The sequence below is a fragment of the Etheostoma spectabile genome, chromosome 4 (assembly GCF_008692095.1).
Source record: "Etheostoma spectabile isolate EspeVRDwgs_2016 chromosome 4, UIUC_Espe_1.0, whole genome shotgun sequence".
In the NCBI taxonomy this organism is placed as follows: Eukaryota; Metazoa; Chordata; class Actinopteri; order Perciformes; family Percidae; genus Etheostoma; species Etheostoma spectabile.
In genome coordinates, this window is record NC_045736.1 from 28,339,172 (window position 1) to 28,357,100 (window position 17,929).

General features: G+C 38.6%; 1 protein-coding gene across 1 annotated transcript in view; it reads left to right on the forward strand.

Annotated features, from left to right (window-relative positions):
* Positions 1 to 17,863, forward strand: part of gxylt2 (glucoside xylosyltransferase 2) — a 21,831-nt gene extending 3,968 nt beyond the window's left edge. The window contains exons 2-7 of the mRNA XM_032514853.1: positions 5,368 to 5,566; positions 7,291 to 7,422; positions 11,213 to 11,464; positions 11,773 to 11,896; positions 14,294 to 14,466; positions 16,375 to 17,863. Of these exons, the coding sequence (XP_032370744.1) occupies positions 5,368 to 5,566; positions 7,291 to 7,422; positions 11,213 to 11,464; positions 11,773 to 11,896; positions 14,294 to 14,466; positions 16,375 to 16,551 (1,057 nt within the window). The 3' untranslated portion in view covers positions 16,552 to 17,863. The remainder of the gene's footprint in view (positions 1 to 5,367; positions 5,567 to 7,290; positions 7,423 to 11,212; positions 11,465 to 11,772; positions 11,897 to 14,293; positions 14,467 to 16,374) is intronic.
* Positions 17,864 to 17,929: the final 66 nt, after the last annotated feature.

Sequence of the window (17,929 nt, forward strand, 5' to 3'; positions counted from 1 at the left end):
TGTTTGAGCTACAGAGTGAGGCATCTCACTTCGGTTCCATCTTTGTTGGGAGTGGGCATGTGCAGTAGCTAGGTAAGGACTAGGGCTGCAACTAACGATTATTTAATCTGTTGAATATTTTGAAAATGTCAGAAAATTGTGAAAATGTGGATCAATCATTCCCAAAAGCGCAAGATAACGTCCTCAAATGTCTTGTTTTGTCCACAACTCAAAGCTATTCCGTTTACTGTCAAAGAGGAGATAAGAAACTAGAAAATATTCACATTTAAGAAGTTGGAATCAAAGAATATTTTGCTTTTGTCTTAACCCTCATGTTGTCCTTGGGTCAAATTAACCCGTTGTCCTACATCAATGTTCTTTTTAATTCCCCAAAATAACATGATTGATTCCACACAACGCTCTTTGGCAAGGACACATCTCTACTTTCATTAATTTTGGGGCGTCTCTTTCAATTTTATAGCATTTGGAGAAACAAATTGAAGTGTTTTTGAAATAGTATTATTGAGTAAAAGTTGACATATTCCAGTCTGTGATTATCCATCAACATCCATTCCTTTAATTTTAGTCTAAATAATTCCTAATTTCTGTTTTTCTAACTCAAACATTAGGTATCATTTCCTATAAATGAGGTTTATTGACCATAAATTCCAAAAATAACTGTAAAACTAAAGTTAATAAGTTAATGTTACGTAGTGTTGAAAATGTAAAAAAAGTGTCAAAATTGTTGAAAAAAGGGACAAAAACGTAAGAAAAAGTTAAAAACATCGATAAAAGCGTCAACAAAAGTGTTGATTTTCAATTTTGACGGGAAGAAAACACAAGGGTTAAAAAAAAGACCCAAACCGACCAATCGATTATCAAAATAGTTAAAAGATTAATTTAGAAGTCGATAACTAATCAATGAATCTTTGTAGCTCTAGTAAGCACTACAAGCCATTCAGAGGCAGAGTACGAGGGCGTGCCACGCTAGCAGCTAGGCGAGCATTATAGTGTGTGTGTTACAAAGTGACGCACGTTTTCGAGGAAGTAAAGGCTGGACTACCATAGAGCTGTTTGGTGCAGTTAGTGAACAGTGTTTTCTGTTGGAGAACGTAGGTCCCTTTGGTTGGACTTTGGGCTTTTTCACTTTGTACACCTATAGCATGCATAATAAAAGATAGATGACACATTAAAGGGAAAAAGCCTAAAAGGGCAAAAATTCCTTGATTATGCAGCACGTTTTCTTAAAAAAATGCGATGGAATATGCGTGATATTTATGCAGGTCTGAATCGAATCATGGGTCAAAAATCGTGATACAAACCGAACCTTGGGTTTGGTGTATCGTCACAGCCCTAGTTTCTACAGTTTTCTCTGCTTTGCCACATCATGGCAACCTGTTGAATAAAGTGCGGGCCATGAATCCAGTTAATTGGCCTGAAGAAGCATCTGTAGGTTTAATTGACACATGGCTACGTTTTGTGCCTGTTTTTTTGAAGGGTTGGAATTTTTTGTTTTAGAGGCAAGGTATGACTGGAACATGTTTAGTTTAATGGTCTTCACACTTAAGCGGTTCAAAGAAAAGTGACCATGTTGGTCACGAGTCCACCAAATGACCAAGTTTTAAGCTGAATAATTAAATTCCTTCAAGGTGTACTTTTTACTCTGGCTCTTCACTCCGCATATGTACATTCTGTCCATTTCCTTGACATTATCTTCAAAGGTGCTGTGCTTTTTCTTCTGTCCTTGCATGATTTAAAAGGGTTTGGTGCTTTTGTAGGCAGAGGGCCCTTCATGTGCTGCAGCCAGTTAGGAATTCAGTCGTTTTGTACCTCTTCTGTTTTTTTGCCGACTGCTTCCAGATGTGGGGAACAGTGCCATGACGCGAAACATCATGTGTGCAGCCCATGCTGTATGCAGCAAAGGAATTAGTGTTTTTTCTTTTGTCCATCAAATTTGTTGCAGAAATCATTTCGACTGCACTTATCTTGCATGAATGAGTGCAGCGTAATTACACCAGGGTAGGAGATATAGCTTGCATTAGTTTTGTGTGTTTTTTTTGGGGGAGGGGGGGTGTGGTAGGAATGTGTGTTCATCAACCTTGACAGAGCGTCGGCCTTTTAATGCGTGGCAGACAGATTTCTCAGCACCTTCTCATTCATCCTAATCTGCGGTTCATCATTGTCCCTCAGCCATGCAGAAAACGAAGTGTCACGCTTGGAGACTGCTCTGCAACCCACCTGTCAAATTTCCCTCTTCTCTCTTCACATCCCTTCTATGGTAGACTTTTTTTTTTTTTTTTGCCTCCCCCAGGCTCAGAGGAGATCCATGCATGCCTTTTGGGAAATGCAGCCTTTATTTGTAAAACCACTGTTCTTCCAAATAACATTACATGCTGAAAGAAAAGGTGCTCTGTTCATTTTGTGTGCCACAGTTTTTGTTTTTTTCTATGGCTTTAACATTTTTATGTTAAACATGTTATTACAACCAGTGTGTGTATGTGGAGGACAAATAAGCTAGTAGGGCTACACAATATGAGGAAAATATGCAAAAACGTTGTTGAATATCGCAATGACATCTCAACAGGTTAATATAATTCAGGTTAATATAATTTAAATTATGCTACCGACTCTTGCTTCTTTGCTCTAATTACACATTCAACTTCATTTTTAACGTCACTTACACCGCAATATTGTTTCTCTTATCATGGCAACCGCACTTTAAAATTCCTTTTGTTTGACGGCATTTTACTTACTCAGTCTACCATATTTTCATTGTCTATTTCTTGCCTGTATTTCTTGCCTTGTATTTCTTTCGTGCTTACTTGTTTGTGTGTTGTTTTGTTTTTTTGTTTTTTGCTGTTGCTGCTATGCTGCTACTTGTAACGACAGAATTTCCCCGTCATGGGATAAATAAAGTATAATCTAATCTAATCTAACAGATGTTTAAGTGTAAGCAATTCTCCTTCAGTGTTGTGCTAAAATGCAACAATCGTTTGTTGAATTCAAAACAAAGAAAATGAAACCATTTCCAACATTTTTACCAAACAAGTTGAACATTTAAGTTAAACATAAAAGGCACTACTAAAAAAAGGAATGGAAGTCATAGTGCGCTTCTGTCGCGCCACGCTCCACTATATTCCTATGGGTGACATCAGGCGACCTCAACGCGCACGCAGAGCTTTTAGAGGAAGGCGCCGATGCATTTGGAACAAAAATGCTGTGTCAGAAAGCTGGCCGATGCCCATCTTTATTGCAAATCAATCCGTTGAACGCGACGCAACTATCCAGTAGAAGTAGACGAAAATCTCTCAAAGTGACCTTTGTCGATCTGAAATGCAGACAGATTCAGCAACTGGATGGTCTATTTCTCGCTTAAAATGTTTTCAGAAACACGTTTCTGGGAATTATTTTTGTAAAATATGACACTGCATTCCGCCCGAGCCGCCATGACAGTGGTTTGAAATTCTCAAACGTGACACGTTCGTCCAGTCAATATATTGTGCAGCCCTATGAGGATGATGTCGTTCTTAGCTTAAGGGTCCCCCAGTGTTACAAATGTTTCCGTATCGTAGTGGGAGATACTCTGCAGTGCTCATTACTTTTTTAACGCCACAGCAGCACCAGCTCTGCAAAGAAAGCACATTTCTACAACAGATAAAGGACCTCCTTGCTTTTGAGCATGGAGGAACAGAGGTGGTACTGGTGGGAACTCACAAAGCTACAGAAGAGAGAGGGGAAAAAAGTGAGTGTGTGTGTGTGGAGGTGGTGTTGGAACAATAAATGAAAGCACACGTCTTTGAGAAAAATCCAGTCTTTATCTTATCTGTCTGACAGGAGGATGAACGTGATCATCAAACATTCTCTCGAATGCTTCACTTGTTTCTTTGGTCTTGATTCTCATTAAGATATAAATAGATAGATAGATAGATAGATACATTTCTGTGCTTCTGATCCATGAAGTGACATGCCTTTACTGTCCAACACTAATATGCAAGGCAAGCTTTATTTGTATAGCACATTTCAGCAACAGGGCAATTCAAAGTGCTTTACACAAAATCAGTTGAACAGATAAAACACAAGTACAAACAGTTAAAAATCATAAGTATTAAAAACTAATAAAACACATGAATAGACAGTCAAAATAAAATAGAAACATAAGGACACATAAAACACAAGAATAAAAGTTACAGTGCAGCATAAGAAATTTAAAGAAATGAGCATTCATTTAAAGAAAGGCAGCATCAAAAAGAAAGGTCTTCAGCCTTGATTTAAAAGAACTGAGAGTAGCAGCGGATCTGCAGGTTTCTGGGAGTTTATTCCAGATATGAGGAGCATAGAAACTGAAAGCTGCTTCACCCTGTTTAGTTCTGACTCTGGGGACAGAAAGTAGACCTGTCCCAGATGACCTGAGAGGTCTGGGGGGGTCATAGTGTAGTAGCAGATCAGAAATGTATTTTGGACCTAAACCGTTAAGGGATTTATAAACTAGCAAGAGTACTTTGAAATCAATTCTTTGATGTAGGACTGCAGCGATAAATCGCTTTCACAGTATAGGCCCGCTGTATGAAAGTTGTATGGCATGGTATGGTATTGCATGGTATCATACAAGGTCTACAGGAAATAATTTATAGAAAGATGTTTTACACATACTTTTATGCTTTTTTAAATTATAATAAATCCTTCATAAAGCCACATCAGACTTTGAGAATGCTGTAATGTCAAGTATATCACTAATGTATTACCGTACTACTGTAAATGTTTGCTAAATTGGTCAATTTGTCTATAGAAAGCGATCCAAGTTTACTTAAAGATTGAAGATGTTGGTTTTGCATAATTTAATATTTATGTGAAAACAACATACATGTCTTATGTGCAATATTATATACAAAACCAATAGTTTGTGGGTTTAATTTTTCTTTAAAGCTTTCTCGAATCACAATATTGGTCTGAAAGAATTATAGTTTAAAAAAGACGCTCATGTAGTTGAGCCGTTCTTCTACCCTTTTTAGTTCTACCACTGAGTCTATAATCACATGTTGTGCAGCTCAGCTTTGTTCAAATACCTACAACTAAAAATGTTATGTTGTCATTGAAATATGTCAGGGTAGAATTACAGAGAAATCATGTAACCAGAAAAGAAAAGGTGTTTTGAATGTTATTTTTAATTCAAGCTGTATGCAATGATGCGGCTAAATGCAGTGTTTCATACAGTAAAATAAATGTTGATGCAAAAAAATGGCCTTGACCCATTTAGATCTGAAAACGTTGGGTGAAGACAAACTGCACATCATGTATATCATTTGTTGAATGGGGCTCATTTTATCTTGTACCAGACTGTTAGAGTTTAGTGTACTTTTCATACCTGTCTTTTTGCATGTCTGTTTTTAGCAAACCGAAGACTAACGTGGCCAGACCTGTGACAAGGCGCAGACGGGCAGAGGAGGTCATGCACCTGGCTGTAGTGGCCTGTGGGAATCGTCTGGACGAGACCCTCACCATGGTCAAATCAGCCCTCCTGTTCAGCCTCAAGAGGATCACGTTTCACATTTTTGCTGAGGACCCTTTGGCCCCGCAGTTTAAAGAGAGAGTAAGAAGCCTCCAGTGGCCTTATGCCCAAATCAGTAACAGTGCAGGTTTTCACAAAAAGGCACACAGTCAAATGGTGTCACAGAGACTTTCAGCTATAAGCAACACTGTTTTTGGTTTATTTTCTACTGTACCAGTCAAAACTTTGGAAACATTTTCTTATTCAAGTGAATGGAAAAGTGTGTCCAAACCTTTAACTGGTACTCTGCCGAGCAAAAACAAAAAGCTGTAACATTGTTTTTGGTCAAAAATGAGTTAATGATATTTTTTGGGACATTCAAGACAATTCTTTATCATGTTTTTTTTTTTACAGAAAATAATGGGTTATCTTAACAGTAACTTCCAAAAGCCCAGGAGAAACCAAGTCAGAACACTAACACCTGTTGCTGCTCTTTGACTTTGTTTTGAAATGCTCAAACTGAGTGAAGGTATAGGATAGCAGTAATTCGATAGCTATAAATAATTGTAAATCATCAAAAATAAATGCCATGATCACTACATTGTATACAGGTGTTACTATAATGATTTTGTAAATGATGATCAGCAACCAAACAGTGATAATGTGGAAGTTGCTGCCTTTTTGTGCTTATTCTCACTTTTTACAGTCAATACAAAGGCAGAGTACAATAACCAAAAAAAGGTCAAAAGTCTGAGCTCAAGATTTTTTATGTAGATAAATGTCATTACCAAACCTTCTCATTGCCAGATTTCCAGTGTCCTGCCTAAATTTAATTTGGCTGGACAACGAATTAACTTCAAAGTCATTCTTCTCAGCCAGTTAAGGTCTTTTGTCTTTGTAGGACAGTACTGTATGTAGACTTTTTTTAGTGAGTCTCTCTCTGACTTCTGATTAAATCCAGAGCATGTTAAACATTCCCCCTCTCTTTGTAATAGATGATATCAAGATCAGAGCAGTTTTAACTCTGACTCACTACAGTACAGACATAAAACCCTTTTATCTCGAGGCTTGGGGAGTAATTCATCACCATGGCACCCTGCCTTTTCTCTGGTACAATGTCTCACTTCAAAGTCACCTTTACAGAGGTGCCTGGCATGATTTGGATTAGTTCCCCTGATATTCTAACTTAGTCTATAAACATCACTTCTATTAATGGACCTTAAACAGCTTTAAATCCAAACCCTAAGCTTGTGAGCTTGCCGTCATGTGTGGGGGGGGGGGATCATTGCCATGTGTTGAAAATCCCCTTGTGTGGGAGACGGGAGTTTTGGTAGCCAAGGCCTAGATAATAGAGCCCATATGCTGAGTATGTACAGCAAGGAGCTTACGTCCAGCCACACTGTACAGAGACATGATGTATGCGTGTAGAGGGAGTTACGAGGGTTGTCTATAATCTCCTCCGATTTCTTGTCCTCACAGCACAAACGCTGCCAAAATGCTTGCGGCGCTCTCACTCTTTCCAGGGCCAAACAGTTGAACTGCCGATTACCGAGGGTCTCGGCGCTCAACAGGTCGGAAAACACGAGCTTCAGTGATACACTGTTGAGTTTAACAGGGCGCCTTCCCTTGTTTAGACTGTAGCTTTTGTAAGTGTAACGCAGACTTACCACTTACAGCTGGCAAGTCTGCAAAAAAGAGGGGGTTATCTTTCAGAGTAATGACTGTTTATAAGGGCTTTTTCTCAAACACTTTTCATCGCTCAACATTTTGAGAAGTCCATGAGACACTTCCTCTGTGTGAAAGTTGATGTGTTGCTTCACTTCCAGCTGAACCAGTGGCCTCGCTCCGTCTCCGCCAAGTTCCAGTACAGAATCTACCCCATCACCTTCTCTGTTGGGAACGCTGACGAGTGGAAGAAGCTCTTCAAGCCCTGTGCTGCTCAGAGACTCTTCCTCCCCGTAAGGCTGCAGCACGTATCTCCTTTCATATCCTCACCATGGATAACGTCATAAATGAGTGTTAAGATAAAAATAAGCCATTAATCCATTTCATTTCTACTTAAACAGCATTTTCCTACCCTTTTATAACCAGGATATGGCTCTAATATTGCTGTAATTCATTACTTGATTATTGATGATTTCACACTACAGTAGTTAACACATAACCCACCAATTTGAAGTTAAGCCTGTTGATTGTCTTTTTCTGCTGGTGTTCATTGAAATAACAACCAGTTTACTTACCATGTAATGAACATATTGCAGGTGAGACTTGCTGCAATGCAATCAGTGAACATTCACTATTCACTTGATCAGGAATACCTGTTTTGAGTACAGTATTTTCGCCTCTACAATACAGTAAATATACAAATAGTCTTGGCTAATGCAAGGGTTGGATTGGTCCGTCCTGATTCTGTACTACCACTTACTTATGCAGATGTTTTGGCAATTACTGCTGCAAAAATCTAAATCCGCTTATTGTTAAAAATGACCTGTCGCGTCACTTTTAAACCAAGATCTCAGCCTGGCTTCGAGGCGGTTTGAGGAAACTTAGAGTCTGAGTCAGACCTGCCCATATGTTGTGGATCCCCCCAATGAAAAAAAAATGGTTTGGCTTCTCCTGTAGGCCTTTGCCACTATAGGAACTTAACAAACTGTAACTTAAGGTGTTGTAGCCATTGTCATGGGTTCCACCTTTGGTTCCACCGCTCTCTCCCTGCTATGGAGACGCTGCCTGAAACTATACTCCGGCTCTGCTCGGGTTCTCGCAGAGGTAAAACAACTACATCTTATTTACAGCACTGGAAACTAAGGCTGAACAATACGGGAAACTCAAATAATTGTGATTGCAGGGCTTAACATTCTCAGTCGCCATGCCTGTATTCAGGAATAGAATTAAGATTTAGTATGCACCTTTTTTTCTTATCTTATTTTCCTCTATTGTCTTCCTTCTATTTCTGTATTATTATTATTATTATTATTGAAAAATATTTATTCAGTCAAAGGTCATCATGGAAAGCTTTAAGCGAATACTTCGACATCCTGTTTCTTTTCATGGTTTAGAATCCATTTAGAAAGCACCATATTAACATAGAAGTCTGTGTTCTCCTACTCACTCCACTGTGGCTTCCATTCCATAGCTGTGAATATACACACGTGAAATGAGGCTGCTGAAACCTCCGTTTGGGCTCTTCGGTAGCGATCGATCGGCAACGTAATCCAACAGAGCCAGCCATGTCCATGGTCGAACACACCGCAGCATGGCGACTACGGGTGGGGGAAAAGTAGATACAGCATAGTATTACAATATTTTCAGTGGCAATACTGTATTGATACACAGGCGCAAAGTATCGATCTTTTATTATATAGATGTGTTGGTCAGTTTGTCTGCTTGACAATCCCATTTTGCAGCAATAAGATTTAAGCAATATGAACAAACAGAGAAAAGCATCTTTTTAGATAAAACAGAAGGCTGACCAGGTTTCCTTTTGTGGATATCATTTGAAAATGGGGAAAAAAAGATAACAAATTTCAATATATCGCAGAACATTGCAATATGTTTAAAATCGCAATAATATTGTATTGTGATTATATCGTATTGGGAGGCAGTTCCCACACCTAATGGCGACGTGGTTTCTTACTACCAATCAAATCTCTCTGCTCCCAGTTAGCACTGTTGAACTGTCTGAACTTCTGTCTGCCATATTCTAAAATGCATATTGTGACAGGTAAACTCAGTGACAGCATGTGTGAAACAGTATAGTATTATATAATGCACTCTGTCCACATACTGTATACTGGGAAGTCCCTTTGGCTGTCAGAAATATAAGTTTCTCAGCTCTGAAGTCAGGCTGCTGGTGCAATCTTATCTCAGCCAAACTGGCCCTGTAATTCGTCTGTCATGCATTGACAGCACAATTCATCAGTGGACACAGGAAGTAATTGTCTCACCTGTGACTCATCATATTGTTCTCGTCAGACAGTGGAATTCGGCATTTTTCTTCTGTGAATTCTAAGATTCTCTTTCACAGATCACCTCTGTCTTATTACTGACTTTATGCGGTTTGCTTTTATCACACCATTGTAGTATGTACTGTACATTATATTAGCAGCAGTGATGGCACAAAATCCCATGTTGTCAACTCTTTCTGAATTGGGGAAATTGTTGAATGTTGAACTATATTCAAAGTCTCTTAAATCCCACTTTTTCACACTCAAACATTTAGTTGATCAGAACTGGGCCGAAGCTTTTGATATTGGTTTATTGTTGGTTTTATTAACATTAGAGATGCACCAATGAGGAATATGTAATGATAACCAATATTATTATTACAATATTATTGTGGTATTGGCAACACAATAGCTGATGATAATAATCCTACAAATGCTAAAAATTGAGCGAATAGATATGTATTTTTGGACAAGACAAGTTTATTTTTGTAGCACAACACCAATATTTAGAGAGCCTTCATCATCCCTTGAATAAAGAATATATGCATTTATTGTAAACTTATTATAACCTTAATCTAACCTTAGTCTATATATCATCGGGCCAGTCTTTAATTGTGTCCAATACTTTGGTTTATGATCAAATTGTTGCAAAACTAATGACTTTCATCAGCTGCTCAGCTGTATTTTGTGCTCTGCTCCAATTAGCATGTGTTAGCATGCTAACACGCTTAACTAAGATGGTCAACATGGTACATATTATACTTGCTAAACAGCAGCATGTAAGCATTGTTGTTTTTTAGTATTTAGCCCTCTGTGTCTCAGAGAGCTGTTAAGCCTGGCATCCAGTTTAGTCAGAACACTGAAACTGCAGGGTTTGTTTGATGGTGAATGCCACTTCTTTTCCCACTCAGACAGTTATAGTTGGTCTGATCTAGACTGAACCACTTGATGCTTTCTGCATTTTTTTATAGTTATGTTTTATGAAAATGTGAATGACTGTCTGGGAGCTGTTTGTGCACCTAGAAGAGATGCACGTACTGTAACATGGAAGACAGTTTAGCATGACATGTAAGATTTTTCCATGTTAGACATATTTGAAACTATTAACCAAGTTTATTTATTTACCTTAAAGGTCCCATGACATGGTGCTCTTTGGATGCTTTTTATAAGTGGTCCCTTAATACAATATCTGAAGTCTCTTTCCCTAAATTCAGCCTTGATGCAGAATTACAGCCACTAGAGCCAGTCCCACAATGAGCTTTCTTTAGTATGTCCCCTTTCTGAGTCTGTAGCTTTTGAGGAGAGAGGGGGGGCAAAGTGGAGGCTGGGGGTGTGGCCTTCACCAACTGCCACTTTGCTCGTTTGAAAGCCATGATGTCTCTCTCACATGGGCGGGCCAAATTCTCTGGGTGGGCAAAGCAGGGAAAGGGGAGGTAACCGTTACCCTTATGACCTCATAAGGGCGTGGAGGAACAATTAGGGATGTCCCGATCCCAATTGCAAGGAGACGATATGGACATTTGATTGGCAGTCACCCCTAGCACCTTACCCATTTACGTCAGTAGAGCATAATTTTCTGCGGTGCGTAAACTTGCAAGTAACTCAGCAATACTCTTTACTATGGCTAAAATGTCTTCAGTTGCGATACGATTATTTCGCAGGGCGGTAAAAGTATCGGAAAAATTGAATTGGGGACCAAAAAAACTGATTAGGACATCCCTAGTAATAATGCCCTTTCTAGTTCTTTAGATGAATTGTAGTCTCAAATCTTCTAATGACGACTATAATTGTGTCTTCCCAGGTCATCCTGAAAGACGTGGACTCGTTACTCTACGTAGACACTGATGTGCTGTTCCTGCGGCCCATGGATGATATCTGGAGTCTCCTGAAGTCCTTCAACAGCACTCAACTGGCAGCAATGGCCCCAGAGCACGAGGTCCCAAAGATTGGCTGGTACAGCCGCTTTGCACGCCACCCTTTCTATGGAGTAACAGGGGTCAACTCTGGTGTCATGCTGATGAATCTCACACGGATCCGCAGCACAATGTTCAAAGTGAGGTCAAAATGTTGTCGTATTTATGCATACTCTGATCAGTAAAAAGCTAAAGTGAGCTATGGTTTCCCTTTTGCATTCTGAAGGTTATTTTCTTTGAGCTCCAGTGCTGTGAGTTGGCGGCAATTGAAGCTTTCTGATTATCACGCTAGAAGCACACACTTCTGCCATCAGAACTCAATTTAGCAGCTCTCCAGCTTTTAGCACTGCCAGCAGATTGCAAATTGGAAGTGGGCATGCAAATGTAGTCCTCCTTTGATGATGAACTTTGAGCGGTTTGCGAGTGAACGTTGTTTTTGGTATTTCAGAACAGTATGATCCCCAGTGGCCTGTCATGGGAGGATATTCTACATCCCCTCTATCAGAAGTACAAGAACCACATCACCTGGGGAGACCAAGACCTTCTAAACATTATCTTCCACTACAACCCAGGTACAGTCCTTTTGAGCGCTGGCTACCCGCGGCGTCTTAAAAGTCTTTAAAATGTCTTAAATTTAGTATTCACAAAGGTCTTACATTTGTATACATAGGATTAAATAACTCCTTTATTTTTTTGTCCCAAACTATGGATGTATTGAGTACTACAATAAAATGTATTGAATTCAAGTACTTAAATCCTTTCTGATATTCCATTATATCCTGTCTTAACAGTCTGGCCAGGAATTTGGTATTAAATGTCATTCTAAGATGTTGTCTACAATGATCATAGAACGTATTATTATCACACTGAAAACACGTTATGTAATCCTAAGAAAGAGGCTTTAAAATGCTCTATTGAAGGCGCACAAAAGACATAACCAGAATATCACGCGACCTGCATGTTGTCGTATTTCACTGTTGATAACCCACTCTACATTATGAATCCGAATCGGTAAACAAACAAGGCTGTAGGCTACAGCAGAGTTCCAGCTGCAGCAGCCAGATGTGGAAATTAAGTGCTAAGGCAGAGCTGGCATCGCTGGTGTTTGCCTGAAAACGCAGCCAATGATGTGTTTGTTAAACATGGAACGGCTTTGAGGTCTCTGCATTCACCAGAGGAATATTAACATTAGTCCAAAAGCATTGTTGTGACTTCTTTTTATTTGTTCTGAAAAGCTTCTAAAGACTGATCTCCCCTCAGATATGGACTTGATGGAGAATCCAACAGATCCATGTGGTTTTTAAGTAGAAATGGGGAAGGACCACCTGAATATTTGTATGTTTTTTTTAAAAAAATATTTTGTAGTTTTTTTGGCTGTATATGTAGTTTTTGCCTGGTACTATACATCACATTCAAAGACCAGAGCTTATGAAATATACACAACTGTATATAATATATCGCTATGGCTTCAAATGAACAAATATGTATCAACATCTGTGCAACTTCCTATGCACAATGGTCATTCATGCAGCATACACATTCCTTCCTTGCGGCTGTAACAACCATCAGCCATTTAGCTGCTGTACTGGAGCGTATGGAGGTTGATTGCCTTGCTTAAGCGTGCCTCTCGGTGTAAAGAATTTTGTGGGTTTTGCTGTCGTTGATTAGTTGCAAATAAATAGATGGGAGGAAAGAAACAATCAGGCTTGCAGACAGTACAGAGGAGGATGGCACATCCCGATCTCTGTTCCCAATCACTTCATCTTGCATCTTTTTATTCCTTTTTCTTTAAATTGTTTATATGTGGAACACAAGCTCTCTGGAGCAGAGTCACAGAGACTGATTGTCACAGTCAGTTGCATGATATCCAGAAAAATGTTTTTCTATGGGGGAAAAAAACAATTCACCTTGTAAACCATTAGGTGCAATAAACTCTCCAGTCTGATCAGCAAATTATTTTTTTAATTATGTGTGGCCACTTGGCCAGGTGAAGCCAAAGAAAGACACATCAGCCTTTGAATACAAAAACCTAATAACGTTCCTCAGATAGATACATTGTTGCGTCCCGTAGTGCTAGGGCTATCAGGACAGAAACATGAAACCCAGTGTAATTGGTATTTGAAAGGATATTTTTTTAGAATCAGGTAAAACAGACCTTACAAATGGGGGAAAAAAGAGCCGACAGGTACTGTGGAACTCAAAAACAGAATATAACAAAAAAAAGATCCTCAAAAGGAAAACTATCACTCCAAGTAAGAAACAAAAGGACGAACCAAAAAATCCTCTCTAACTTAATTACTTGGTAAAACACAATACTCGTAGAACCCCTGCACCTAATGTCTTTTATACAAAGTCAAACCTGTTAGATGCATAAAGCATACCAGTTTTCTTTTGTGGGACGACATAAACTCCTACTCCTGGCTGTTTGGTGTCTGCATTCTCTACTTTTACAGGATGAATATGTAGTCGTCGTTATTTTTTTGTATTTGTTTCCAAAGTCCTCCAGTCATACAACCAATCTGCTGTGGTCCAGTGATAATGGTGGTGACATTTAATGTGGATATTTGATTACTCTTAACTTGTAAACCAGGTGAAACAGAAGAAAATGGTGTATTCCATACATATATGTGGGGCAGAAGGGTGTATACATGGCGAGTGCTGGCCTTTGGTTCCTGGCATGTCTGTCTGTTTTTGGGTTACTTTTGTCTTATAGGCTATGCCAGTACCAAAGACACATTTCCATGTTATGCAGATCTAATGGACATTAAAGTAATCTGAATATGTACGTTCTATTCCAAGTTTTCCATCCAGTGTCAAAGGAAATCAAACAATCTACCAGTCATAAACCTGCCTTTGAAACCTTCATGAGTTACTGTTCTCACTGGGTCCCGGCATCGTATTTAGTGTTTGTTGTAATACATAGCAATGATGTGTTCTTGTCTTGTGTGTTGTTGTCCCCCCCCCCCCAGAGTGTCTCTTCATCTTTCCCTGTCAGTGGAACTACAGGCCAGATCACTGTATGTACGGGAGTAACTGTAAAGGCGCTGAAGAGGAGGGTGTGTCCATCCTCCATGGCAACCGTGGAGTGTATCATGATGACAAGCAGCCGGCGTTCAAAGTAGTCTATGATGCAATACGTGAAGTAAGTATCCCTGTTGGATATGCAGGTTTTGATGACACGATATGGTATTGATTCATAGCGCCCTCTGTTGAAACCGCACATACAGTGCACGGTGGTTGGTCACTTGGTAACAACATTTATGACGGTTTCATTCGTTTTAGTGTGCACTATAAAAAATGATGATCTCTATGCCCAGTTCATTTCCACAAGTCATTAGCACCTAATTAGCTAGATGGGAAAAAGCAGAGACGTTTTCAATCATCTGTACTTAAGACACTATTTGTATTTTTCTTTTTTCTTTTTTAAACTTGTAAGTGAGATAATAGATTAAATTATGCCAAACATTTCACAGCGGACATGTTCCAGCAGAGAAAGACAGGTGTAACTAATCACATTCATGGTGGCTGCATTCAGGTGTGTCAGTTTCAGGGTCTCAATATTACACATCATTCATGTTATTGGTTACACCTGTGCTTTTATTTCTGCTGTGGCACATCAAACTATCTGCTATAAATGTGGTCTGTTGGGGTTGCGTATTAGAAGAGTAATATAATGAATAGTTTTTTTTTTTGTTTTTTTTAATATATATGTTTTTGAGTAGTATGCCCAACTTAGTATATACTTGGCTTTGATTCGTAAGTGATTCTTTAAAGCAAAGGTCAAGCTATTTAGATGAATTATGAGTATTATGTAGTTTATGGATGCAGCTAAACAACATCTACAAACATTAACACATATAGCTAATTGTCCTAGCTAGTTCATTTCAAGCTTATTCAAACCATAATACAGTGGCTTGCATACGTTTACACACCCATGCTAAAGTTGATTAGAAGAGGAATAAAAAAAACGTCTTTTGGAAATTGATATTAATGCCTTAATTCCAAAACCAATTAGCAAAGCAAGCACATAGAGACTGGCATGCAGTTATTTCAGTTAGCTTAATAGTTGGTTTGATTTGCATTGAGAGATGATCTTATGGAAAGTTCCCCATGCCTATCTCTATGTATGACGAAGGGTATGTGATGATATGGGGTTATTTTAATTCCAAAGGCCAAGGGAACATTATCAGGATGCAGAGTTTCCTGGATCCATGAAATAACTGGCCTTTAAAAATAAAAATCTGCCTGCTTCTATGGGAATTTAACACAGGGGTGTCTATACTCAAGCCCACTTCATTTTAAGGAAGAACATTTATTTATTTACAATACATTATTCATTAACAAAGAAAACTGGTGTCCTTAAAAGGTTGGATTTTCCTAATTTGTTTTAAAAGGCATTAAGATCAATTTCCAAAAGACGTTTTGTTTATTCCTCTTTTAATCAACTTTAGCATGAGTGTGTAAACGTATACAAGCCACTGTATACTCTTATTTACTATTTAACCAGAGTCCGGTAAATAGGTCTTTATAAATTTCAACTCTGTGCTTCCTAATACAGTCTTGCATATTAAGCCTAGCTTAGCACAAAGACTGGAAGCAGGGGGGAACTGCTAGCCTAGCTCCATCACCACCCAACAACTGAAAAGGTGGTAATATTCATCATTTCATCTGACTCTGTAATGCAAAGAAGCATATTTCCCAAAACGTTGGACTGTTCCTTTAATGACTTTAGCTCAGAAAAGGAGCAGCTTTGCTCTGTGATGTAAATTCTCTCTTGCTTGCATTAAACAATCTGGGTCACTTTTTAAATTTGGAATTTATTTTCTCCGGCAGCAGAGTCATTCACCCCCTGCTCTACTGAGATAAGCCTCTTAAAGACAAGCTGGGTCATAATTTATGATTAACACAGAACACCACCACCCCACCCCACCCCTGCTGACAGAATTTGTAAATACCATTTAGTCTGTGATAGGTTCTATTTCAAAAAACTATCAGACTGAAATAGCTTTGGGATCAGAACTGACACAGGACAATGACTCTGTCTTTGCAGTTTCCCTTTGAGGACAACATGTTCCAGTCACTGTTCTACCCCATCCAGACCAAGTTCTTGGACACAGTCAACACCCTGTGTGGACGGGTTCCTCAAGTCTTCCTCAAGCAGATAGAAAAGACCATGAGAAAGGTGTTTGAGGACAAAGTGGTCCGGCATGTCAGACCACACAAATAACTGATGGATAAACGGACTGCCTGTTTTATCTGACAACACCAATAACCACCTTTCTGTGGATGATGTGTCATACCAGCACGTCCCAGACTGAACTGTCGGCTCTGCGTTTGCAGTGTATTCTACACATTCCATTTCCTGGAAGGGTCTTATGAACATTATGATCCTCTAATCATGGTATGGGTAATGAGCCTATGAATACAGAGAAGCATACAGTGCTGGCCAGTGATGCTGTAGAATAGGTTTGCCTTATTGCCGTCCTAAACATTTCACATTCCAGTTATGTACGGCGATTAATGTATGACAATGTTGAAAAGCTACAGCAAAAACGGCACAAATTCTTTTTTTTTAAATCAATAATTATGAAAGGATGAGCTCTTTATCTCCAGCAAAATGTGTATCATGTTTATGGCATATTTGTGTTTGTACCGTCTTTATTTTCCCTCACGAACATGGTGTACACTAAACAAAGCCAACTTTGGACTTTGGAAAGTTTTCCTACTTGAAGTAGTAGATTTATAAACCGCTCCTCTGAAGTTATGTGAATGTTTTACCAGAAAACAACTTGAACTGTGAGCTTGTGTGAATGAGAAGAGTTCTTGGTCTGTTCTTGGTTTGTTCTGCAGTTGCCTAATGCCACTGACAGTATTAAATACAGCACAACAGAGGATATACGGAATTATGTGTTATATACGAATGTTAAAATGCACTTTCAGAATGATATTAGGACTGGATGGTTGTTTGTACGCAACATGTCTTCATTAGATGCTACACTGTCCGAGTGAAAACCAAAAGTGCTAGCATTAAAAAAAATAATTCATGTCTGTCATTTACTATTACAAGAAAATGAGTGGTATAGATGTGTATGTATGTATGTATGTATGTATGTGTGTGTTTGAGAGTGTATCTTAGTTTATAATATGAGGTATGGTCTTTTTTGAACACATCCTATGTTTGAGCCGCATTACTTTCAATGTGATGTAATGATCTAAATATATCATTCAAAACTGGAAACTGAACATGGCTGTACAGTCAACATGTGTTTCTAAATAAATCAATGCAATGTACTGTGTCTGTTACAACACAAAAGATCTGTCTTGACATAAGCATCTGCATTTATATTTAGTTTTGTTTGCAACTTAATGTGGTAACAATAGTTATTTTATATTGGACATTAACTGAGCTTACCATTGTATGTGTTTCACCCATGGCTAAGAGTAATAAGATATTTTAATGTTTGAGGAAACAAAATTAGCAAAATCATTAAGGCAGACTTATATATAATACATAAGTAGGCTTTATTGATTGTAATATATATATATAAAAATTAACATCTGACTATTTTTTCTTTTGTTTCTTTACCAAAGTTTAGATAATAAAG